The following is a 27,531-nucleotide window of genomic DNA, read 5'->3' on the forward strand; positions in this document are numbered from 1 at the left end:
GAAGCAAAAAGTTGGAACAGTAAGTAAGCACTATCCCTGGACAACAGTAGACCAGACAGCCTTCTGTGATGGCCAAGAAGTAACCAGTTGGGATGACCAGAAAGCTGTGAAAATATATGTAATTCACTCAGGTTGCCTAAATATCATGTAACTACAATTCATAAGGGAATCACATGTAAAAACACCTTATAACGTAAGGACAAAAGGATAAATAAAAAAAGGCCAAATTGTGAGATTACTTTCTTTTTATGTTGATAGGTCAATTCTTTAATGGAAATTCTGAAGAGTATCAGCTTCTGCTAAAGACAACAGTGTTGATAATCTCCAGTTGTCTGGTCAGATACAAGCAGACCTGGTTCTTAAAAGGATAGCCACAGAAAAGGCTGGCTGCCAGGGGCGTTGGATCCGCCTGCTCCAGTGAGGGAGGCGGTGCTGTCTCGTCTTCCAGGCCCAAGCGCCCAACCAGCTAGGACTTTAGAGCCGCGCATAAATCAAAAGGACCGCACACCCTCCCGGACCAGAACAAAGCCAGCAGTAACAAGCCCGAGGGCCCTACGCTCAGCCAGCCAATGGCCATAGAAATGGGGCGGGACCTTGGGGGTAATGGACCAATAGGATGCGTTGGGGTTGGAGCTCTCCCCGGGTCCTAGGGCGGCCCGGGTTTGCAGCCCCCGCCCCAGGCCATGTGGCAGCCTCACAGCGCTGAGGCGTTCGCGGCGGCCCTCGGCGGGGTCTTCTTCCTGCTTCTCTTCGCCCTGGGGGTCCGCCAGCTGCTGAAGCAGAGACGGCCGTCGGGCTTCCCCCCGGGACCGTCGGGGCTACCATTTATCGGCAACATCTACTCACTGGCAGCCTCGGCCGAACTCCCCCATGTCTACATGAAAAAGCAGAGCCAGGTGTACGGAGAGGTACAGCCGACGGAGGGCCCGCGGCTTCTTCCCCGGGGTAGGGGATGGGGGTGGAGGTCCGGGGATGCTCGTGGGTGCCAGTTGTCGGGACCCTGCTCCGTGTGCCCGCAGCGTGGGAGCAAGCCCGCTTCCTTTGCCAAGGGACAAAGTCCTCAGGCGGCGCCACTGCCGGGGGCGGAGGAAAGGAGAGCCCTGCCCATCCGTGAGCCCCGCCCACCCGACGCCCGCGGAATCTGGGCGGGATTCTCCCACCCCCGAGGGCGAAGAGGTGCCGCTGCCGCGCATGTGCAGTGGGACCCTGGACCCGCGCCGGACGCCCCGTCGGGCGTCATAGGCGTTTCCTTCAACGTTCGTACCCTGCGCCCGGCTTCTCGGGTTCACGGAACCTCACGCCAGCGCGAGTAGGTTAGTGTCCCCTTACGGCTTCTGGGGATTTCTAGGGTTGAGTTAATGGTTAATAGGAGGTCGTTGGGTATTTGCATTTGAGAATGGCTGGTCTAGGCGTCTGCTGTGAGGAGGAGAGAGCGCAGGTGAAGGACTGTGAAAGAGCGAATGAATTAATGAGTGAAGATTAGTGCCGTGTCCCACTGCTGTGCTGTCACCTGGAGATAGGAGCGCCGCCACAACAAACACGAGCCTCCCTTGCAGTGTGACCTCTCCAGGGCAAGTCTTCTAGTCCTTTTTTTCGGCAGGGGAAACTTTGGCGCAGACCTGCTGAGTGACTTGTAGGTTGCCACATAGCTGCCAAAACCAAGAGAAAGGCCATAGTCCTAGCTTGCCTTGGGAAGAGTGTCCTAACATGGAGGAGGCAGAAGTTTCCAGAAAACGCCTTGACCCAGCTCAGTTGATTTGTTTTAAATCCTTTCCTTTATAGGAAACTACTAGCCAGACTCTGCCAGGTTCTGTGATGAAGAGGTGAAGAAGGCAGTGTCAACTTTAAAAAATGCCTGATGTGAGAGTTGGGAGTTAAGTTTTATTAGGGGCCAAAATGAGGACTGCAGCCTGGGAGACAGCACCTCAGATAGCTCTGAGAAGCTGTTCCAGAGGCAATGGGACAAGGCCAGTATTTATGTGACTTTGCTGAAGTGGTTGTTCATGTAATCTGGGCACATATTTTTGCAGAAGGTTTTAGTAGTCATGAGGAGCAGATGTCACCATGAATGGAGTGCTTTTCTAGAAATGAAGAGAGCCTAGAATTGGGTTCATAAAATCAGCTCCTGAAAATAGCAACCTATCTGAAGACCTGTTCTGCCAGTTTTTTGGAATGGAGTGCTTCCTTCCTGGTGTCCACCATGACTGCCTTCAGGGCATATCGAAGGTCAGCAGGTGCAACAGCACTTGATGTAGAGGTAGATGGCAAGTGCCAATTTGTAGCTGACAGCAGTCACAGCCTGATTTTAGGTAGTTACAGTCCGGCGAGAGAGAAAAATTAATGATCAACCACAAATTGTGTGTGTGGTGAAAAAACAGGACTTGTTGGGCAGTTGTGGCATTCAGGTTTGGGATTACATTCATATTTAATATTTAAACCAGTTTTTACAAGAATTATTCTAAGTTTCTGCAGTTCACTAATGGTCTATATCACTATAGGAAGGCTGGACTTAAATCTTTATAATTCTTAGATTTTGTTTTCTTTCCTCCAGTTCATGAGTGTATTTGCATGGTTTTCATCAAATATATTTGATTTCTGGTGTGTTGGTATGAAACATCATCAATATTACAGAGAAATCAGAAGATATGAAAGCACAAGACGAGAGGTTGAGTCCTCTTTCGTCAGATAAAACTTGACCTTTTTTTGTCTAAATCTTAATTTTTCCTGATATGCATCATGGCAATAATAACTGAACACAGCTAAGTGCTACTCAAATGTTCTTGATGATTAATTATAGAAGAATTTATTATACCTAAATAGTAGAAAGTGTTTTTAGACCAGTTATGTGAAATGCTGTCATTCAGAATAGGAAGTTGTTTTTCATATGTATATACTTGAAGTGAAAGGAACTCAATTTCTATGAACAGTTGTTTGGGGGAGAAGGTAATCTAAATCTCCCAGGAATGTAGCCTGCTAGGCTCCTTTGTCCATGGAATTTGCTGGGCAAGAATACTGGAACAGGTTGCTATTTCTTACGCCAGAGGATCTTCCCAACCCAGGGATTGAACCCACATCTTCTGTGTCTCCTACACTGGCAGGCAGATTCTGTACCACTGTGGTGGTTGTTCAGTGGCTAAGTCATGTCCAATTCTGCGACCGCATGTACTGGAGCACACCATGCCTCCCTGTTCCTCACCATCTCCTGTTGAATTGGTGATGCCATTCAACCGTCTCATCATCTGTCACCCTCTTCTCCTTCTGCCTTCCATCTTTCCCAGCATCACGGTCTTTTCCAGTAAGTCAGCTGTTTGCATCAGGTAGCCAAAGTATTGGAGCTTCAGCTTCAACATCAGTCCTTCCAATGAATATTCAGGGTTGATTTCATTTAGGATTGACTGGTTTGATCTTGCTCTCCAAAGGACTCTCAAGAGCTTTCTCCAGCACCACCAGAGCCACCTCCAAATCACCCTTTGCTTTTTTGAGGGTGTGGAACCAAAAGATACAACCAACCCAAAGATCAGTAGAAGGAAGGATTTATTACTTGCAAGTAAAAAGAACACAACAGATCTTTCCCAAGGCAGCTTCTCTAGACAAGAAAATTGGGGATGTTTTATGTTAGGGTATATGCATGTTCATGAAGGCTTGGGCAGTGTGTGCACATTCATGAAGGGGCTTGAGCAAGAAAATTCAGCATAGAACAGGGACAGAATTTGACAGGTCAAGACAGTTGATTGAAGTCCCAGAGTTCAAAAAAGGTCAACATTTCTAAGGTTCTAGTTGATCTGGTGGTTGAATGCTTCAGGCTGTTTACCATTTAATGAGAACTGGGATTCTTTACAGCTGATGCATTATCTTTGCTATTGTTACTTGTTTTGTGTGATAAATCATTTGTTCTTTTATTCCCTTAAGATTAATTACTGAGACCTGTACAAGGGCAAGTATTATGCCCAGGCTTAGATCCCCAGATGGCTTAGGGAGAAAATGACTTCTCTTAAGAAAGCCATTCCTGGTTCTTTCTTTCTGGGGACCCCCTATCCTATCTGATGATAAACAATAGAATATATGAATGTGTTGGAAGATTGTCATCTTGGGATAGGTAGCTCTGGTTTAATGGATTTGTGGCATGAATTACCAGTTTTATTGCTGGTACAACTATTTAAGGCAGCCATGGATCTTTACAGGCTTCCCGGATAGCTTAGTTGGTAAAGAATCTGCCTGCAATGCAGGAGACCTTGGTTCGATTCCTGGGTTGGGAAGATCCCTGGAGAAGGGCTAGGCTACCCACTCCAATGCTCTTGGGCTTTCCTCGTGGCTCAACAGGTAAAGAATCTGCCTGCAATGTGGGAGACCTGGGTTCGATCCCTGGGTTGGGAAGATCTCCTGGAGAAGGGAAAGGCTACCCACTGCAATATTCGGGCCTGAAGGATTCTGTCCATGGGGTTGCAAAGAGTCGGACACAACTGAGCAACTTTCATTTTCACTTTGGATCTTTACAAAGTGGTGTTTTTACTGAAGGTGGTAAAATCAAATAGGACTAACCTGTGTTATTATATACAAGAGTGGAGGGAGAAGAAAATGCAGAAATTGAAAGGATGTATGCATTGAAGAGTAGACATTGTTTGAATAAGTCTATTTTAGACTTAAGTTGAAAACCACCTAAAGTATTAACCCTTTAATCTGATTGCTCTTTATCTTAGTTGTGAAACACTCCTACAGGTCTCTCATTGTCTTAGAGGTATTTTCCAATTATGACAAAGTCTCAGAGTTGGTTTGAGTTTTTAATGTACTATACTTTTCTTGGAAGCAGAAGGAAACTATTACCTCCTATACTTCTAGAAGGTTCTGGAAAGTTGTTTATATATCTTACTTATAAATAGAATCTTATTTTTCTACTGTGTTTCATGATGATCTGGAGATGTGTGCTCAGAGAAAGTCATGGACTTTAAAATTGCTTATGAGAAGTGACAATCACTTCAAGTGACACCTACTTTTATGAAGTCTGTGAATTCAATTCTCCTTCATAATTCTTGAAAGGAAGACAACCAGTCCTCAAGTCTTATACAGTCATTTTAAAGACATTCTTATATAGAAGTGTACCACACTGAGACTTAACATTACCTTAGAGATCCACCCTGAATGTGTAAGCTTCTGCAGTGACTAATCTTAACCCAGATTTTCAGAAGCATTCCCTAGCTAGGAAAGCTAGTATGAGGGGTTTTAACAGATTATTTTCAGGTAATGCACATAAGGATAATAAAATAATTACTTTGAGGCAAGTGGAGTTGACAACCTATAATTTATTTATACAGTAAGCATTTATTGAGATTTATGCAAGGCATTGAATGAGATTTTATGGAGTGTTGAAAGATGAAAGGGATGAAATCACTGAATCAGAAGAGTTTATAATTTAGCCAGCAAGCAGAAGATAAGCATTCATATAATGCTTCTGGTTTTTTGTGCTAGTGCTGTGCTGCTTCCGTCGTGTCTGACTCTTTGTCTGTAACCCATTGTAACCCACCAGACTCCTCTGTCCATGGCATTTACCAGGGAAAAATACTGGAGGGGGTTGCCATTTCCTACTCCAGGGGATCTTCCTGACCTAGGGATTGAACCTGTGTCTCCTGCATTGGCAGGCAGGTTCTTTTCCATTAGCGCCACCTTTGGTAGTATTAAAAAGTGCCGTGGGAGCTTTTAAGCATGTGCTGTGGTGGTTCAAGGGAAAAAGAGAACGCACCAAGAAAGGCTTCATGGTGGTTGGTCCCTAAAGACTTGGTGGTTTGGACAGTATGGCACTCAAGGGGGCCTTCCAAATGAGAATACAGCCCAAGCAAATGTTGAAAAGTATATGCAATTACCAGTTTTTATCAAAGGACTTTTTACATTCCTGTGTTATTAGCACTTAGTCTATAGTGTTGTAAAATATGCTTAAATGTGTTTCTCCACCGCTTTTCTTTAATTCAACATATATTTATCAGTTGTTAGCATATGCTATGTACTATCCTAATTGTGGAGATTTAGCAATGAACAAAACAAGTGGAAATCCCTGCCCTTGCGTGGTTTACATTATAGTGGTGGAAGGGAGGCAGTGATCAGGATAGGAACAATGTAAACACAGTAAGCATATAACATGTTAGAGAATAAAGTATAAAATAACTAAATTAGGGTAAGGAAGATGGAGAATACTAGGGGTGAAATTTTAATGGATTAGAGCAGGCCTCACTGCAAAAAAAGGCATCTGAGCAAATACTTCAAGGAAGTGAAGTAGCAGGCTATGGGAATATCTAGGGGAAGAACATTCCAGGCCAAGGGAACAAGTACTAAGGCCTTGAAGCAGAAATATGCCATGTTGAGAGTCACCTGTAAAGAGACAAGAGGCAATTGAGATCATACAGGGGAGAAATGAAAGATTAGAGTGATGAAGATTACACTAAACAAAAGATTAGTGATGAAGCTGGTAAGAAACTGTCATATTTTGTCTGTATTGTTAAGTTGAAACATCATGACGGCTGAGAAGTGATGTGGGGCTTGGGTGAAAAATGGAGTCAACATGGCCAGCTCAGGACTTCCCTGGCTGTCCAGGGGTTAAAAATCTGTACTTCCTCTGCAGGGAGTACAGATTCAATCTGTAATCAGGGAACTATGATCCAGCATGCTGTATAGTGTGGCCAAAAGAAAAAAAAAACAAAACAGAAAACACCATGGGCAGTTTGGGACCTGAATATAGTTGTAGGATATCTACCTGGTGTCCCAGAATTGCTTGATATATGGAAAATCACACATCTGGTGTCATAAGTATTGAGTGCTGAGAGTTAAGGAGACACACAGGAGGAAGAGTTTTTTCTTTGTATTTACTTAAAATTATGCTTCTGGGAAAAGACTTTAAGACCATCCCATTACTGCTTTGGAAACTGGAAAGAGCCCCTCCTTTGCTCAGCTTATAATCACTTCCTTACAAGGAAGTGCTGAAACTCTCACACTGCCACTTTTGACGTACCATTGCTTATGGCAGGCAGTCCACGACCCTTCCCCAAAGTTCTGGGTGTACCTTCTACTCCATTAGCAGGGTACATCCTTGTGCCAAAAACTCTTATTGCTCAGTTTGTTGATTCTGTTACTACTTGGAGGTCTTTATCACTTTTTCTTCTGTAAACATTTCTGTTGAACTTCAGTTCTCTGCTAAGACTTCTGGTTTCCTCCATCCCACCCCCCAAAAATTGTGTGAATCATGGCCAAATCCATTCTGCCTTGTTTGCACAGAGATGAGGCTTGACTCGGTATTTTTGGCACTCGAAAACCCTCAGCCAGGGACTTCCATGGTGGCCCAGTGATTGAGAATCCACCTTCCAATGCAGGGAACATGGGTTTGATCCCTGGTTGGGGAACTAAGATACTGCAGGATAACTACTGCAACAGGAGAAAGCCTGGATGCTGCAGCAGAGAGCCCTGTACACAGTGATGAAGACCTGCACAGCCTTTTTTTTTTTTTTCCTCAGCCAGTGCCTGAGAGGATGAGGTTAAGCAGTCATTGCATCTCACTGATAAGGCAGCACTGTTCCTTCACTGGATTAGGCCCCTATGTGGGGCTAATTAGAATAGAGTACGGGAGGTAGGACATTTTAAGTGAACCTGTAGTGAAGCACGTAAGAAACTACAACAAGGAACAGGATGGATATTCCATCTTTTAGCTCAGAAGCAGCCACCTGTACCAAAGTGGCAAATGCCTATACTCCAAGGTCCGATACCCTTAGGGCCCTCTGTTAATTTCATGGCATTCAGGGGCCTAAATAAATAAACCAATGAGTTTCAGTAAGTTTTGTTGAGGAAGGGGAAATTTTCCCCTCCGCCCCTCTTGAGTTGTTATGGCTGGACTAATAATAGAATTGACACAAGACAGAGTAACAGGAGAGAAAGAAACACATTAGAATTCATGCGCATGGAGGTCTCATAGAAATGGGATGGAGGAAATGACCAAAGCAGGCAGATTTTATATTTTTTAGATAAAGAACCAATAAATTTGCAAAGAATTGACAGGACAAGAAAAACTTTGGTTTTGGGTGCCCAATTAGTGAAGAATCTAAACAGGTCTTGTGATTGGGCAGTAAATTAAAGAAATTACAAGATTTGTTTAAAAAAGGCTTCTCAGCCCCCAATTCCCTGTCTTTGGTAATTAATTGGCAATAAGGAGTCCTAGGGCTTCCCTCGTGGCTCAGGTGGTAAAATGTCTGCCTGCAATGCAGGAGACCCAGGTTCAACCCTGGGTTGGGAAGATCCCTGGAGAAGAAAATGGCAACCCACTCCAGTATTCTTGCCTGGAGAATTCCATGGACAAAGGAGCCTGGTGGGCTATAGTCCGTGGGGCCATAAAGAGCTGGGACGTGACTGAGCGACTAACACCAATACAACAACCTCCATATGCAAAGACTGCACCTTTTTCATGAGAGATTTATTTCCTACTTTCAGGGAGATAAAAAGAGAGAGGTGTCCCTCATTTTTATTTATTTTTATTTTGGCTTGCAGGATCTCAGTTCCTTGCCAGGGATCACACTTAGGCCACAGCAGTGACAGTTCCAAGTCCTAACCAGTAGGCCACAAGGGAACTCCCTAGAGTATCCTTTTTATGTTGGCCATTTCTTCAGTAACTTTTAATTCAAAATAATTAATGTGCCATTGAGGCATATTTTGGGATTACATATCCCGGGGCCCAGCAAAAGTTGTCTTCAGTTTCAAGTCTCTTGGGCCTTTGACAATCCCCTCCCCTACCTAAACCTAGAATAATAAATGATATATAGATGGAGTCACCTCCTCAATTTTTCTTGGAAATAAACAGAGATTTTGAGATATCATTGAATGTTTTGAGTTGGAATGAATTTTAAAAGAGCATATAACTCAAGTATTTCTTGATTTTCTATAGCAGCCCCGAAGCCCCAAAAGATTAAGGGTTCTATCTAGTGTCCTATATCTGTTTAATGGCAAAGCTTAAAGTATAACCCAAACCTCCTGAATCTGGTACTGTTTTCATTACACCATTTACAAGATTATGTCTTGAGTCATTGAATGCATAATGAAATCATTGTGCTTGATACGCCTTATAGAGAGTGGTTATATTTCTCAATATATTTTTCCATTTAAATGTTTTTCTTTTCTTCTCAAAGATCTTCAGTTTGGATCTTGGAGGTATATCAGCTGTGGTTCTAAATGGCTATGATGTAGTAAAGGAATGCCTTGTTCATCAAAGTGAAATTTTTGCAGACAGACCATGTCTTCCTTTATTCATGAAGATGACAAAAATGGGAGGTATGTTTGTTTTCACCTATCTAGTGATTTACTAAACTATAAATCGCAGTTCTTATTTTATGTAAATTTATTACATAGTAGTGACTGAACAACTTACTTAACTTAGCGACTGAACAACAACATTCACATAAAGTTTTAGAACCTAACATTTGAGGACTTTCAGGCTGTATTACACTCATATTTTACATGCTAATTCTTCTGTTGTATCCTAGTTCTAATAAATACTATAAATGATGTTTTAAAGAATTAGCACAAGCAGGTTTTGTGAAACAAGTATACATATGTGTGCACACATACTGGAATCAGAAGTATGTTTTAAGCTAGTCTTGAGTGCTTGGTGACATTTTATGATCATTTTACTTCTAAATTTATAAACCCTGAAACAGCCTTTCTTAACTACTAATTAATATGATATGTAAATGAAGAACTGTACGATATGTGTGAAGGACTCGTATTCTCTATGGTTTAGTCTTGATCAGTGTCAGATGATTACATATTCAACAAGAGAGAAAGGCTGAAAGTTAACAGAATGGATGAGAAGAAAGCAACAGAAGACTAACATAGAATGTTGATGTCTGTACATCCGTTTTCATACTTAATAGTATGACTTTTTATGAACTTCAAATTTTTCCAATTTAATGAGAGCTTCACACTTCATTTCCAAGAAAAATGCAATAGCTTGGTTACATAGACTAAAATACACATAGATTTAAAGTGAAAAAGATAAAAAGTAACTTTATTAAATTGCAAAGCCAATCAACTGGTGCAAAGAAAACACCAATTTAAAAGGCTGAATTATCAGGCCAGGGTATGATGAAGCTTGAAAGCAATAGTATAACTAAAAAGCAAATCTCCAGATTCCTATATACTCTTCTAAGTAATAATTAGACCAAAGAACAAACTATACCACAAGTATAATAGAAGACCTTTTAGGAAATTATGAAAATGAATGATATGATCAGAGTAATATTTAGGATAAAATATGTTTTCTGGCATTGCCTTTCATTGGAATGAAAAATATTCCATTGGAATTGGATTGGAATAAAAGCTGACCATTTCTAGTTGTGTGGCCACTGCTGAGTTTTCCAAATTTGCTGGCATACTGACTGCAGCAGTTTCACAGCATCATGTTTTAGGATTCTAAATAGCTCAACTGGAATTCCATCACCTCCACTAGTTTGTAGTGATGCTTCCTAAGGCCCACTTGCCTTTGCATTCCAGGATGTCTGGCTCTAGGTGAGTGGTCACACCATTGTGGTTATCTGGGTCATGAATATCTTTTTTGTATAGTTCTTCTGTGTATTCTTGCCACCTCTTCTTAATATCTTCTGCTTCTGTTAGGTCCATACCATTTCTGTCCTTTATTGTGCCCATCTTTGCATGAAACATTCCCTTGGTATCTCTAATTTTCTTGAAGAGATCTCTAGTCTTTCCCATTCTATTGTTTTCCTCTATTTCTTTCCACTCATCACTAAGGAAGGCTTTCTTATCTCTCCTTGCTATTCTTTGAAACTGCGTTCAAATGGGTATATCTTTCCTTTTCACTTTTGTCTTTAACTTCTCTTCTTTTCACAGCTATTTGTAAGGTCTCCTCAGACAACCATTTTGCTTTTTTTGCATTTCTTTTTCTTGGAGATGGTCTTGATCCCTGCCTCTTGTACAACATCACGAATCTCAGTCCATAGTTCTGCAAGCACTTTGTCTATCAGATCTTATCCCTTAACTATTTCTCACTTCCACTGTATAATCATAAGGGATTTGATTTAGGTCATACCTGAATGGTGGTTTTCCCTACTTTCTTCAATTTAAGTATGAATTTGGCAATAAGGAGTTCATGATCTGAGCCACAGTCAGCTCCTGGTCTTGTTTTTTGCTGGCTGTATAGAGCTTCTCCATCTTTGGCTGCAAAGAATATTATCAGTCTAATTTTGGTATTGATCATCTGCTGATGTGTAGTCTTTTCCTGTGTTGTTGGAACAGGGTGTTTGCTATGACCAGTGCATTTTCTTGGCAAAACTCTGTTAGCCTTTGACCTGCTTCATTTTGTACTCCAAAGACAAATTTGCCTGTTACTCCAGGTGTTTCTTGACCTCCTGCTTTTGCATTCCAGTCCCCTATAATGAAAAGGACATCTTTTTTGGGGTGTTAGTTCTAGAAGGTCTTGTAGGTCTTCATAGAACTGTTCAACTTCAGCTTCTTCAGCATTACTGGTCGGGGCATAGACTTGGATTGCTGTGATATTGAATGGTTTGCTTTGGAAATGAACAGAAATCATTCTGTCATTTTTGAGATTGCATCCAAGTACTGCATTTCGGATTCTTTTGATGACTATGAGGGCTACTCCATTGTTCTAAGGGATTCTTGCCCACATTAGTAGATATAATGGTCATCTGAGTTAAATTCACCCATTGCAGTCTATTTGAGTTCACTGATTCGTAAAATGTCAATGTTAACTCTTTCCATCTCCTGTTTGACCACTTCCAGTTTGCCTTGATTCATGGACCTGACATTCCAGGTTCCTATGCAATATTGTTCTTTACAGCATTGGACTTTACTTCCATCACCAGTCACATCCACAAATGGGTATTGTTTTGCTTTGGCTCCATCTATTCATTCTTTCTGGAGTTATTTCTCCTCTAGCGCATTCAAGTATGACCTAAATCAAATCCCTTACGCTTATACAGTGGAAGTGAGAAATAGATTCAAGGGATTAGATCTGATAAAGTGCCTGATGAACTCTGGACGGAGGTTCGTGACATAGAACAGGAGACAGGGATCAACACCATCCCCATGGAAAAGAAATGCAAAAAGGCAAAATGGTTGTCTGAAGAGGTGTTACAAATAGCTGTGAAAAGAAGAGAAGTGAAAAGCAGGAGAAAAGGAGATATACCTATTTGAATGCAGAGTTTCAAAGAATAGCAAGGAGAGATAAGAAAGCCTTCCTCAGTGATCAGTGGGAAAAAACAGAGGAAAACAATAGAATGGGAAAGACTAGAGATCTCTTTAAGAAAATTAGAGACTAAGGGAACGTTTCATGCAAAGATGGGCACAATAAAGGACAGAAATGGTATGGACCTAACAGAAGCAGAAGATATAAAGAAGAGGTGGCAAGAATACACAGAACTATACAAAAAAGATATTCATGACCCAGATAACCACGACGGTGTGATCACTCACCTAGAGCCAGACATCTTGGAATGAGAAGTCAAGTGGGCCTTAGGAAGCATCACTACGAACTAGTGGAGGTGATGGAATTCCAGTTGAGCTATTTAGAATCCTAAAAGATGATGCTGTGAAAGTGCTGCACTCAATATGCCAGCAAATTTGGAAAACTCAGCAGTGGCCACAGGAATGGAAAAGGTCAGTTTTCATTCCAATCCCAAAGAAAGGCAGTGCCAAAGAATGCTCAAACTACTGCATAATTGCAGTCATCTCACATGCTAGTAAAGTAATGTTCAAAATTCTCCAAGCCAGACTTTAACAATACTTGAACCATGAGTTTCCAGATGTTCAAGCTCATTTTAGAAAAGGCAGAGGAACCAGAGATCAAATTGCCAATATCTGCTGGATGATTGAAAAAGCAAGAGAGTTCAAGAAAAACATCTATTTCTGCTTTATTGACTATGCCAAAGCCTTTGACTGTGTGGATCACAATAAACTGTGGAAAATTCTGAGAGAAATGGAAATACCAGACCACCTAACCTGCCTCTTGAGAAATCTGTATGCAGGTCAGGAAGCAACAGAACAGGACATGGAACAACAGACTGGTTCCAAATAGGAAAAGGAGTACGTCAAGGCTGTATATTTTCACCCTGCTTATTTAACTTCTATGCAGAGTACATCATGAGAAATGCTGGGCTGGAGGAAGCACAAGCTGGAATCAAGATTGCCAGGAGAAATACCAATAACTTCAGATATGCAGATGACACCACCCTTATGGCAGAAAGTGAAGAGGAACTAAAAAGCCTCTTGATGAAAGTGAAAGAGGAGAGCAAAAAAGTTGGCTTAAAGCTCAACATTCAGAAACTAAGATCACGGCATCCGGTCCCATCACTTCATGGCAAATAGATGGGGAAACGGTGGCAGACTTTATTGTTTTGGGCTCCAAAACCACTGCAGAATGGTGATTACAGCCATGAAATTAAAAGATGCTTACTCCTTGGCAGGAAAGTTGTGACCAATCTAGTCAGCATATAAAAAGTAGAGATATTACTTTGCCAACAAAGGTCCATCTAGTCAAGGCTATTGTTTTTCCAGTAGTCATGTATGGATGTGAGAGGTGGACTGTAAAGGAAGCTGAGCGCCAAAGAATTGATGTTTTTGAACTGTGGTGATGGTGAAGACTCTTGAGAGTTCTTTAGACTGCAAGGATATCCAGCCAGTCCTTCCTAAAGGAGATGAGTCCTGAGTGTTCGTTGGAAGGACTGATGCTGAAACTAAAACTCCAGTACTTTGGCCACCTGATGGAAAGAGCCGACTCATTTGAAAAGACCCTGATGCTGGGAAAGATTGAAGGCAGGAGGAGAAGGGGACGACAGAGGATGAGATGGTTGGATGGCATCACTGACTCAATGGACATGAGTTTGGATAAACTCTGGGAGTTGGTGATGGACAGGGAGGCCTGGCGTGCTGCAGTCCATGGGGTTGCACAGAGTTGGACACGACTGAAGTGACTTAGCAGCAGCAGCAGACCTGGGGAGTTCGTCTTTCAGTGTCCTATCCTTTTGCCTTTTCATGCTATTCATGGGGTTCTCAAGGCAAGAATGCTGAAGCGGTTTGCCATTCCATTTTCCAGTGGACCTCAGTTTGTCAGACCTCTCCACCATGACCCACCCATCTTGGGTGGTCCTACATGGCATGGCTCATAGTTTCATTGAGTTAGACAAGGCTGGGGTCCATGTGATCAGTTTGGTTAATTTTCTGTGATTGTGGTTTTCATTCTATCTGCCCTCTCATGGATAAGGATAAGAGGCTTATGGAAGCTTCCTGATGGGAGAGACTAACTGAGGGGGAGTCTGGGTCTTGTTTTGATGGGTGGGACCATGCTCAGTAAATCTTTAATTCAATTTTCTATTGATGGGAGGAGCTGTGTTTCCTCCCTGTTGTTTGACCTGAGGCCAAACTATGGTGGAGGTAATGAAGATAATGGCAACCTCCTTCAACAGGTCCCATGCACTGCTGCATTCAGTGCCCCTGACCCTGAAGCAGGCCATGGTTGACCCACACCTCCACCAGAGACTCTTGGACACTCCCAGGCAAGTCTGGGCCAGTCTCTTGTGGGGCCACTGCTCCTTTCTCCAGGGTCCTGCTGCACACAAGGTTCTGTTTGTGCTCTCTTAAGAGTCTGTTTCCACAGTCCTGTGTAAGTTCTGGAGGCTCTATGGTGGGGTTAATGGCGACCTCCTCCAAGAGGGCTTATGCCATCCATACCCAGGTCTACTGCATCCAGAGCTCCTGCCCCTGTGGCAGGCCACTGCTGGCCCATACCTTCGCAGGAGATACTCATACACAGCTCTGGCTCAGTCTCAGTCTCTGTGGGATCTCTGGGTCCTGGTGTGCACAAGGTGTGTTTGAGCCCTCTGAGTGTCTCTGGTGGGTAAGGGGTTTGATTCTAAACACGATTTCACCCCTCCTACCCTCTTGCTGGGGCTTCTCCTTTGCCCTTGGACATGGGGTATCTTTTTTTGATGGGATCCAACATTCTCCAGTCGACGGTTGTTCAGCAGTAAGTTGTAGTTTTGGAGTTCTCGCAGGAGAAGATGAGCACACATCCTTCTACTCTGCTATCTTATGCTACTGGAAAGGGTGTAATCCCAAAGAATTTCCAATCCCAAAGAAAGGCAATGCCAAGGAATGTTCAAACTGCCACACAATTATAGTCATCTCACATGCTAGCAAAGTAATGCTCAAAATTCTCCAAGCCAGGCTTCAGCAATACGTGAACCATGAACTTCCAGATGTTCAAGCTGGATTTAGAAAAGGCAGAGGAACCAGAGGTCAAATTGCCAACATCCATTGGATCATGGAAAAAGCAAGAGAGTTCCAGAAAAACATCTATTTCTGCTTTATTGACTATGCCAAAGCCTTTGACTGTGTGGATCACAATAAACTGTGGAAAATTCTGAAAGAGATGGGAATACCAGACCACCTGACCAGCTTCCTGAGCAATCTGTATGCAGGTCAAGAAGCAACAGTTAGAACTAGACATGGAACAACAGACTGTATATTGTCACTCTGCTTATTTAACTTCTATGCAGAGTACATCACGTGTAATGCTGAGCTGGATGAAGCACAAGCTGGAATCAAGATTGCCAGGAGAAATATCAGTAACCTCAGATATGCAGATGACACCATCCTTATGGTAGAAAGCGAAGAACTAAAGAGCCTCTTAATGAAAGTGAAAGAGGAGAGTGAACTCGACATTCAGAAAACTAAGTTCATGGCATCCAATCCCATGACTTCATGGCAAATAGATGGGGAAACAGTGGAAACAGTGAGAGACTTTATACTTTTGGGCTCCAAGATCACTGCAGATGGTGACTGTAGCCATGAAATTAAAAGACGCTTGTTCCTTGGAAGAAAAACTATGACCAATCTAGACAGCATATTCAAAGGCAGAGACATTACATTGCCAGCAAAGGTCCATCTAGTCAAAGCTATGGTTTTTCCAGTAGTCATGTATGAATGTGACAGTTGGACCGTAAAGAAAGCTGAGCACTGAACAATTGATGCTTTTGAACTGTGGTGTTGGAGAAGACTCTTGAGAGTCCCTTTGACTGCAAGGAGATCTAACCAGTTAATCCTAAAGGAAATCAGTCCAGATTCTTTATTGGAAGGACTGATGGTGAAGCTGTAACTCCAATACTTTGGCCACCTGATGGGAAGAACTGACTCATTTGAAAAGACCCTGATGCTGGGAAAGATTGAAGGCAGGAGGAGAAGGGGACAACAGAGGATGAGATGGTTGGATGGCATCACTGACTTGATGGACATCAGTTTGAGTAAGCTCTGGGAGTTGGTGATGGACAGGGAGCCTGGCGTGCGGTAGTCCATGGAGACGCAAAGAGTCAGACAGGACTGAGCGACTGAACTGAACTGAACTGTTTTTTGAAACTATAAATTTATAGTTTAGACTATTTTTATCATGAAGAAATAGTAAGTATTCAGCTTAAGATTTTCAAGGAAATAATGAGAGAAAAAACAGAAAATTAGATGTGGATTTTTTTGTTGTTGTGGCCACAATATGCAGCTTGTGGGATCTTAGTTCCTAAGAAGGCATTGAACACAAACAACAGTGAAAGTGTGGAGTTCTAACTACTGAACCACCAGGGAATTCCCTAGATATGTGATATTAAGATACATGTACACTAAACTGTATATACTTGCAACTGGGAAATCAGAGCCACCATAAACCCGCTGTTTGAATAGGAAAAAATGGCCCCTTTTTGATGGGTTTGGCCTATGCCTAGGCATACAGATTGGCCAGTGTAGGCTTATAATCAGGTTAATATGCATACATTTCCCTTGGGTTTGCTGTCATCTCAGTGCCTGTACTCTAGTTCTCTACCTGCAGTGATCTTTCCTTGGATATCTGCCTGACTCACTTCCATCCTCTATGCCTTTACTTATGTCACCTTCTCACTGAGTGTTTTCCTGACCACTCTTACGTCTCTTACCTTGCTAAAGAATTTGTTTGACTTTCCTCAGTAGTATATAAGGTCAATGAGAAAGAGCCATCTTTGCCTCTTTTTTTTACTGATATATCCCTGGCACTTTAGCTCCATAAATACATTCATGTTGAGTGAATAGTCATCTGGGAGTATGGCAAAGAAAAGAGAGTATGGAATATAAGATTGTTGCACAGCCTTAAAGACCCTCTTATGTATGGTTAACTTTATCATCAGTTCAGTTCAATTCAGTCGCTCAGTCGTGTTCGACTCTTTGCGACCCCATGAATTGCAGCACGCCAGGCCTCCCTGTCCATCACCAACTCCCGGAGTTTACTCAAACTCATGTCCATTGAGTCGGTGATGCCATCCAGCCATCTCGTCCTCTGTCTAAGTTTCAAATTCTGTGCAACAGCTGTTGCACAAAAGTTGTTGAAATGTGAGTTACACAGGCACCTCAGGTAGACTAGAGAACATGACATTTTTCATGATAGGTAGACCTATGTACCAATTATAAATGAAATTCCAAGTGAACTACATGTTACATAAATATATGTGCCGAGGATATTTTTTCTCTTGATAGTTGATTTAAAGGAAAAATATTTAATAGTACACATATCAGAACAGCAGAGTGTTCTGTGGAGACTCTGAAATTTTAAGGCAAGTAATACCAACATTAGAAGTTTGAATTTCATGTTTGTCTAAGTTTGGGCTGCTATAACAAAAATATAGAGGATGAGTGGCTTAAACAATAAACATTTATTGTCACAGATCTGGAGGCTAGGGAGTTCAAGATCAAGGTGCTAGCAGAACAGTGTCTAGAAAGAGCCTGCTTTCTATGGACTGTAGACTGCTATCTTCTCCCTGTATCCTCAAAAAACCAAGGGCCATTATCTCCACCCACATTCCTTCTTATAAGGGCACTGAGCTCATTCATGAGGGCTCATGACCTAATGGTAATGGACAGGGAGGCCTGGCGTGCTGCAATTCATAGGGTCGCAAAGAGTTAGACACGACTGAGCAACTGAACTGAACTGAACTGAACTGAACTGGACTGGAGGCACAGTGGTAAAGAATCCACCTGCCAGTGCAGGAGACACCAGTTCAGTCCCTCAGTCAGGAAGATCCCCTGGAGAAGGAAATTACCCACTCCCATATTCTTGCTGGGAAAACCCCATGGGCAGTGAAGCTTGGCAGGCTACAGTCCATGGGGTCAAAAAGAGTCTGACATGACTTAGCAAATAAACAACAACAAACTCATTCATGAGGGCTCATGACCTAATTACTTCCCAAAGGCCCCACCGCCTGATACCATCACACTGGGAATTGGCAGCACATTCAGTTCTTAGCACCTCTTTTTGGGTTGAGTATTTTCACTACCTCATTCAGGCCATCCTTCCCTCTGCCAGTTATATTATCAGGTTACATATGCCTTTCATGGGAGTAATTTGTATTCTAAAATCTAGTCTCTTAAAGGGGAGAAGGCAATGGCACCCCACTCCAGTACTCTTGCCTGGAAAATCCCGTGGACGGAGGAGCCTGGTGGGCTGCAGTCCATGGGGCTGCTAAGAGTCGGACACGACTGAGTGACTTCACTTTCACTTTTCACTTTCCTGCATTGGAGAAGGAAATGGCAACCCACTCCAGTGTTCTTGCCTGGAGAATCCCAGGGACAGGGAAGCCTGGGCTGCCGTCTATGGGGTCACACGGAGTCAGACATGACTGAAGCGACTCAGCAACAGCAGCAGCAGCAGCAGTCTCTTAAAGCAGAAAATTTCTAATTCTAGAAGGATGATTTTTCAAGTATGTGTTTATTCCAGAATAAAAAATTGCCAATAGAACACACAGTCATTTGTCTTTTGTAAAATAGGCTTGTAGTAGAAGTTGAATAATAAAGTGATCCATGCTTACTTTCACCCAGGTTGAATTACACAACATAGTTCAGTTTCTTGTGATGGAGATTATAGGTCTTTTCTGCCTGTCCGCAGGGAAGTATAGATAAGTTTATCTGTTTACAGTATTCCATGGGTACTGAGGAGTAAAGAATAGGGCTTGACTGCTGGGTCTAGTTTTAGTTTTATAGAAAATTTGAAGAAGAATGAATAACCATCTCTTCCCCAACCCCACTCTGCCACCGTAGCATTTTTAACTGTTAGATAAAGGGATGTAGGACTAATAAATTTTTTAATAGTTTTATAAAAAGATAATTGGGAGAAAAATTACTAACCATCCCTTTTTTTTTTTTTTAGGCTTACTGAATTCCAGATATGGCCGAGGATGGATTGATCACAGAAAATTAGCTGTAAATAGCTTTCGCTATTTTGGATATGGCCAGAAGTCTTTTGAATCTAAAATCTTAGAAGAAACCAAATTTTTCATTGATGCTGTTGAAACATACAATGGTAGCCCTTTCGACTTAAAACAATTAGTAACAAATGCTGTTTCAAACATAACCAATCTGGTCATTTTTGGAGAACGATTCACTTATGAAGACACTGATTTTCAGCACATGATTGAGTTATTTAGTGAAAATGTGGAACTAGCTGCCAGCGCCACAGTCTTCCTCTATAATGCCTTTCCATGGATTGGCATCTTACCTTTTGGAAAACATCAACAACTGTTTAGAAATGCAGCTGTGGTCTATGACTTTCTCTCTAGGCTTATTGAAAAAGCTTCCATCCACAGAAAACCACAGTTGCCTCAGCATTTTGTTGACGCTTATTTAGATGAGATGGAAAGAAGTAAAGATGACCCACCATCTACTTTCTCCAAAGAAAACCTAATTTTCTCTGTGGGTGAACTCATCATTGCTGGAACTGAAACTACAACTAATGTGCTACGGTGGGCAGTTCTTTTCATGGCCCTTTATCCTAACATTCAAGGTGAGGATTCTCATGTGCTTACGTTTAGGGCTCACACAATGTTTTACAGTCTTTGGCTGTATACAAAGCATTTTACTTAGGAACTCCTGCTATGCTATCCAAAAAGAGAAGTACTGAATAGGTATAAGGATTTTAAAACTGTTAATTCATATAAAAACCTCAGATATAAATCTTACAATACCTGTACTATAAATGAGGGAAAAGGCTAAGTGACTGATTTGCCCACTTCGTTCTAGTTCTAAGCAGGAACCTGAACCCTAGTTTTTTGGGATTTTTTGTTTGTTTGTTTGGTTTGGTTTGGTTTTGGTTACACCACGCAGCATGCAGAATCTTAGTTCCCCAACCAAGGATTGAACCCATGCCCTCTGCAGTGGAAGCATGTAGTCTTTATAGCTGACCTACCAGGAAAGTCCCAACCCTGGCTTTTTAAAAATTGTTATTTATTTTTAGTTGAAGGATGATTGTTTTACAGTATTGTGTTGGTTTCTGCCATACATCAACATGAATCAACCATAGGTATACATATGTCCCCTGCCTCTTGAACCTCCCTCCTACCTCCCACCCCAGCCCACCTCTCTAGGTTGTTACAGAGCCCAGATTTGAATTCCCACTGACTATTTACAGGTGGTAGTCTATATATTTCCATACTACTCTCCATTTGTCCCACCCTTTCCTTACCCCCAACCCCGTGCCCACAAGTCTGTTTTCCATGTCGCTGTCTCCATTGAAAGTGAAAGTCACTCAGTTGTGCCCAACTCTTTGTGACCCCATGGACTTTATGTAGCCCGCTAGGCTCCTCTGTCCATGGAATTGACCAGGCCAGAATACTGGAGTGGGTAGCCATTCCCTTCTCCAGGGGATCTTCCCAACCCAGGGATCAACCCAGGTCTCCTGCCTTGCAGGCAGATTCTTTACTGTCTGAGCCCCAGGGAAGCCCCTGAGTCCCCATTGCTGCCCTGCACATAGGTTCATCAGTATCATCTTTCTAGATTCCAAATATATGCATTAATATACAATATTTGTTTTTCTCTTTCAGACTTATCTCACTCTGTATAATAGGCTCTAGGTTCATCCACCTCATTATAACAGACTCAAATATGTTCCTTTTATTCACTGAGTAATATTCCATTGTATTTATATATCACAACTTTATCCATTTATCTGTTGATGGATATTTGGGTTATTTCCATGTCTTAAGCTATTGTAAATAGTGCTGCAATGAACATTACCAACCTTGATTTTTTTTTAATTGAAGTTTCTAATGCTTCATTCTTTTCCTTGATGAGAATAATGTTATTCTAATTCTAGATTTGTTTAATTTTTATTTTTATTACCTATGTGTGTTTCACAACACAGTTACTTGGAGTCTTAGGTACTGGTTGTATAAGATATGTGGCATGTATTTAAGTAGAACTCCCAGATAATGAAAAATCTGAATCTGAATGTACCCATACCATGTTGGCTGGTTATCTTTTGTTTTATCCTAAAGAGAGTTTACTTTAGATATAATTTAAGAATTGCATAATAATGGGAATACTTTTTCTCTTACAGGACAAGTTCAGAAAGAGATTGATTTAATTATAGGACCCAGTGGGAAGCCTTCTTGGGATGACAAGTGCAAAATGCCTTATACCGAGGCAGTTTTGCACGAAGTTTTAAGATTCTGTAACATAGTGCCATTAGGGATTTTCCATGCAACCTCTGAGGATGCAGTTGTACGTGGTTATTCCATTCCTAAAGGCACAACAGTAATCACAAATCTTTATTCTGTACACTTTGATGAAAAGTATTGGAGAGACCCAGAAATATTCTATCCAGAGCGATTTCTGGACAGCAGTGGATATTTTGCCAAGAAGGAAGCTTTGATTCCCTTTTCCCTAGGTAAGAGAGCTTTTTCATAGGGGCTTAACTTTAGAACAAAGTATAGTGATGATTCATTATGTGTAACATCTTAATCTGAAGCATTCTGTTGTAGCATTAATATCCCAACTCTGCAAACAGCATTGACTCTTACAGGAGAGAATGGTTTAATTAGATGTCATTAACACCTGTTTCTACTCAAAATAAACAAGGCATAATTTAGCAGCTAGAAAGTAACTGATGAGAAGCTCTGGCTTTTATTGAAACTCTCTTGCTTGTGAATTTTGACTTGTAATCAAAAATTTGTAGAGCTGGAAGTCAGTAACAGGCACCTTGAGAAACTGAGACCCAGGGACAGGAATGGCATCATAATTTAAAGTGAAATGGAATCTAGCTCTCCTGACTTTTAATTATTATATCTTATCTCCAAAAATATTGTGTCTCCTGTGAAAAAGTACACAGATCACAAGACCCATGGAAGATGGCTTGGAGAAATCTTTTCACTGGGGAAGGGTAACATACAGTCATTTGAAATGAAATGAACTTCTCCCGGGTCAATAGAACTAAGTGTCACACCTTAGATCTTTCATGGCATATCTCAGGCTCCGTTGCAAAGGAAGCAGAGAAGGGAACTAATGAGCTTACAAAAGTACATGGCCTGACAAAAGAAGGCAAAAAATGGGCCCTGGGAACTGAAATGCTAGGGCCCATTTCTATTCTTTGGGGCTTAAGAAAATCCTTTAATAAACATAACTTCCTCTCAGTTCAGTTCAGTCTCTCAGTCGTGTCCAACTCTTTGCGACCCCATGGACCACAGCACACCAGGCCTCTCTATCCATCACCAACTCCTGGAGTTTACCCAGACTCATGTCCATTGAGTCAGTGATGCCATCTAACCATCTCATCCTCTGTCATCTCCTTCTCCTCCTGCCTTCAGTCTTTCCCAGCATCAGGGTCTTTTTCAATGAGTCAGCGCATCCCATCAGGTGGCCAAAGTATTGAATTTCAGCTTCAACATCATTTCTTCTAATGAACACTCAGGACTAATCTCCTTTAGGACGGACTGGTTGGATCTCCTTGCAGTCCAAGGGAGTCTCAAGAGTCTTCTCCAATACCACAGTCAAAATTATCAATTCTTCGGCCCTCAGCTTTCTTTGTAGTCCAACTCTCACACCTATGCACGACTATTGGAAAAACCGTAGCTTTGACTAGATGGACGTTTGTTGGCAAAGTGATGTCTCTGCTTTTTAATATATTGTCTAGGCTGGTCATAAGTTGCTTTCCAAGGAGTAAGCGTCTTTTAATTTCATGGCTGCAGTCACCATCTGCAGTGATTTTGGAGCCCCCAAAAACAGTCAGCACTGTTTCCACTGTTTCTCCATCTATTTGCCATGAAGTGGTAGGACAAGATGCCATGATCTTAGTTTTCTGAATGTTGAGCTTTAAGCCAACTTTTTACTCTCCTCTTTCACTTTCATCAAAAAGCTCTTTAGTTCTTTGCTTTCTGCCATAAAGGTGGTGTCATCTGAATATCTGAGGTTATTGATATTTCTCCTGGCAATCTTGATTCCAGCTTGTGCTTCATCCAGCCAAGCATTTCTCATGATGTACTCTGCATATAAGTTAAATAAGCAGGGTGACAGTATACAGCCTTGATGTACTCCTTTTCCTATTTGGAACCAGTCTGTTGTTTCATGTCCAGTTTTAACTGTTGCTTCCTGACCTGCATACAGATTTCTCAAGAGGCAGGTCAGGTGGTCTGGTATTCCCATCTCTTTCAGAATTTTCCACAGTTTATTGTGATCCACACAGTCAAAGGCTTTGGCATAGTCAATGAAGCAAAAATAGATGTTTTTGTTTAACTGTCTTGCTTTTTTGATGATGCAGTAGATATTGGCAATTTGATCTCTGGTTCCTCTGCCTTTTCTAAAACCAGCTTGAACGTCTGGAGCTCATGGTTCACGTATTGCTAAAGCCTGACTTGGAGAATTTTGAGCATTACTTTACTAGTGTGTGAGATGAGTGCAATTGTGTGGTAGTTTGAGCAGAGTTTTCCAAATTTGCTGACATATTGAGTGCAGCACTTTCATAGCATCATCTTTTAGGATTTGAAATAGGTCAACTGGAATTCCATCACCTCCACTAGCTTTGTTCGTAGTGATGCTTCCTAAGGCCCACTTAACTTCCTCTAGCATTCTTTAAATACCAGAGTTCCCAAAAGATATATGTTAAACATAAATTTTGGTAAATAATTTTAAAAAACTATTATGCCTGCTTTCTGTTTAGGGAGAAGACATTGTCTTGGAGAACAGCTGGCTCGGATGGAAATGTTCCTGTTTTTCACAACATTGCTTCAGAGGTTTCATTTGCATTTTCCACATGAACTGGTTCCAAATCTGAAGCCCAGGTTAGGCATGACATTGCAACCCCAGCCCTACCTCATCTGTGCAGAAAGACGTTGAAAGTACACAGATGTTTTGTGGAACAAGCTGTTTGCCTCACCCCCAAACCTTATTTAATTCCTGTGTTTGGACAGGAATCACAGCATCATAAAGCCGAATGAACAGAGATGTTTCTTTAAAAACAGTACTACCATAAAAATATGCATTAGTGTTAGTCTCTCAGTCGTGCCCAACTCTTTGCGACCCCATGGACTGCAGCCCACCAGGCTCCTCTGTCCATGAGATTTTCCAGGCAAGGATACTGTAGTGGGTTGCTATTTCCTTCTCCAGGGGATCTTCCCAACCCTGGGTCTCCTGCACTGCAGGCAAATTCATTACCAACTGAGCTACAAGGGAAGCTCAATAATATGCATTAGCTATTTCCTTATAAGTCTTATAAGGTGGAATTATCTGAGGAAAACAGAGGTGCAAATGGCAGCTCTTGCTTAAGGTACTAAAAAGGGCCATCAATGTCCTGACTTTTTAACCTCTTATTGAGCACCAGGTACCTGTCATCCGTTCTTGACTCCAGCTTGCTCCTTTCTGATCTATTTGCTTCAAATGCCAGTGCCAGCTCCTTTCTAATCAGGTATTGTCATTAACAGATTGTGTTACCACACAATCCAGTCCTGTTTTATAGTGGACTAAAGAAATTAGAACCCAAATAAGTGAGTTTGGACTACAGAGGTATTTTATTAGATGCAGTGATAGATGACAGAATATATATTTATACAGTATATTTAATATAAAACCTAATACTTTCAAGTCTTCCTACTATAGTTTCATAAGAGTTGTATCATTCTTCCTACATATGAAGAGTCCCTATGATATGTAATAATGATATGATATTGATAATGATATATAATAATGTATTTTAAAATGACAGGTAGCATGACCTAGATGCTTCATGTTGTAATAAAGATCCTGTTTCTTCACATCCCTCAAGTTTGCTTTCCAGATGATACTAGCTTTATCTTAAGGCTGGCTTATGGAAGTACATGTTCTTTGCCCATGTCCTTTCAAGATACTGAGCTTGGATTGTTTTTGGGAGAGTAAGAGAGCTTTTCAGATGTTCCCTTAAAACTGTTCTTTGTGTCCCATAGGTCCTAACTAAGCTATGGGTCCACCCATTAAAACTATGTCTTGGGACTTCCCTGTTGGTCCATTGGTTAAGACTCTGTGGTTCCAATGCAAGGGACACAGGTTTGATCCCTGGTCAGGGAACCAAGATCCCACGTGATATATGGCCAAAAAACCAAAATAAAAACAAAAAAACCTGTCTTGTGAATATGGAAGCAACCCAAGTGCCCAGTAACAAATGATTGGATTAATAAATGTGATATATATATATATATGCTATTTATTTTCTTTACCTTGCATCCAAGGAAATGTTGTATTTTTCCCTAATCAAGTTAATGCAAACCTGATGAAAATTATTTAAATATGTAGATTCACAACTTGTTAATGTTAGAAGAGGTCTAATCTCACTTGATGTGCTCATTTTATGGCCAAGGAAGTAGGCATTCAGACAGGGAAATGAAAAGCATGACCCTCTTTCACCTCATCCATGTATTTTTTAATCCAGACTGTTTATTGGGATGGTTCCTCATTCATCCTTTTAGTGCTTCCATCTGAAGGAACATCCTTTTGGAAGCCTTGTTTTTCCTGCTGTGGGTGGCGGAGTCTTGCTGACTGTGCCAGAGTCCTAGTTAGCACATGGCTAACAATGGTGGTGATCTTAACAGCATTCTGGGCATTTCATATCCATGAGGTAAGAACTGCGGCTCTGTACCAGGTGCTTCTTTTAATGTATTCTCTTTTGAAGAGGATGAAGGAGCTTCTTTGTAAGATGCACATTCTTGGTCATCAGACCAAGGTCATCAGACCAACTCTTACTCTTTTTACTCACACCCAATAATTTATATTATGCTTTATAGTTCATATGAGTGACTGAACTGAACTGAACTTACAGTTCATAAAGTTGTTTTCATACTGTGAACTCTTGACTATTTTCAGCCAATTAACTGGTAAACATAAAATACTGCAATTTTAGAAAAATATAAATTAACATGAATTTAGTAAGTAATCCATAATGGACAATATTTCTTTTTTGGAACTACATAGTAACAGACTATCGATCTACTATAGTGAGAATGCCTTCTCTCTGATCAGTCAGTGGTGAGCTACTAACTTAAAATGTTAGAATTCACTTATGGTTCAAGATGGCAACTGAGGATACTTATTTCTTTACAAATGCCACTGAAATAACCATAAGGATAGAAAAAGGGATAAAGGCATTGATGATGGGGTTGGAGGGATATATTAGTGAATCAGCTACTTCCAGGTTCTAAAAGATGGAATGTAAATGGGATAATATTGAAAGAACCACAGATACGACCATGCATAGACAAAGCCTGAGGTAGAGATAGGAGCTCATTCTTCACAGCTGATTATGGAAAAAGCAAGTGGCCAAGGAGAGTAGTACATAAGGACGGCAAGAGTGGAAAGAAATCATGTTGATGCTCCTGTCCCCACCCTGCTTTCCCTTCTTGTTTGTGCAGCTATAGAATGTGCTCCCATTACTAAAGTAAATGTTTAAGTAAATTGAGTACTATGTCTGGGAGCTAGTGGTGCTCCTACATAGGGATTGGAGCTGTTGATTGGCAGCCCCTTAATTTGGTCTGATTTTGGACCTAAAGTTCTACATAACCCAAATGATTAATCAGGTGGGAGGGCAAATTTCAGTCAACCAAGTGATGACTGGGGAAACATCAGCAAAGGGGCTAGTGTTAAGAATCGAATATATTTAACTATGGTACTAAGACTAAAACAAAGGTTGGAATAACTGCAACAAAATAATATGTAAAAGTTTATACTCTGACAGTGTGGAAATAATGTATCTAACAAAAATAAATGAGAGAAAAAAAGGTGGAAAGTAGAATAAATCTCACTGCTTCATGTATAATAGTTAGAAGTCAAAGAATATAATTTGACAAATCAAGTAGTAAATGTGTGAGTAAATTTAAGAGTACAAAAGTAAATGGTAGTAATACTGCTTAAAATTGGGTACTGGAGGACATGGAAGAAGAAAATGTCCATGCTAATTTATTATTCTTAGAAGCAGATATTATCCAAACATATTATATATATAAAGGTATAAGCATAAAGATGACCACTAAGTCAAAGATACAAGCCTGCAAAAAAAAAACAACAACAACAACAAGCCTTCCTAAATGTCAGGAAAACTAAAATTAATATTTTAATAAAGAACAGATTATATGAGAGAACTAAATAGGCTTATCTTACCTATTAAAACCATATTCAAATTGGATCACAGAGATAACTTGATATAGGTATGTTGTATATGAGAGACATCTAAAAAAAAAA

General features: G+C 41.1%; 1 protein-coding gene across 1 annotated transcript; it reads left to right on the forward strand.

The window, feature by feature from the left end:
- Window positions 1-643: 643 nt before the first annotated feature.
- LOC120876423 (vitamin D 25-hydroxylase) lies at window positions 644-27,531 on the forward strand. The gene is made up of 5 exons (XM_040258308.1): window positions 644-908; window positions 9,153-9,294; window positions 19,211-19,843; window positions 21,395-21,724; window positions 23,990-27,531. The coding sequence occupies exons 1-5, from the start codon at window positions 684-686 to the stop codon at window positions 24,163-24,165; spliced, it is 1,506 nt and encodes a 501-aa protein (XP_040114242.1). The 5' UTR covers window positions 644-683; the 3' UTR covers window positions 24,166-27,531.

The sequence above is a fragment of the Oryx dammah genome, unplaced genomic scaffold, assembly GCF_014754425.2.
Source record: "Oryx dammah isolate SB20612 unplaced genomic scaffold, SCBI_Odam_1.1 HiC_scaffold_17, whole genome shotgun sequence".
NCBI lineage: Eukaryota > Metazoa > Chordata > Mammalia > Artiodactyla > Bovidae > Oryx > Oryx dammah.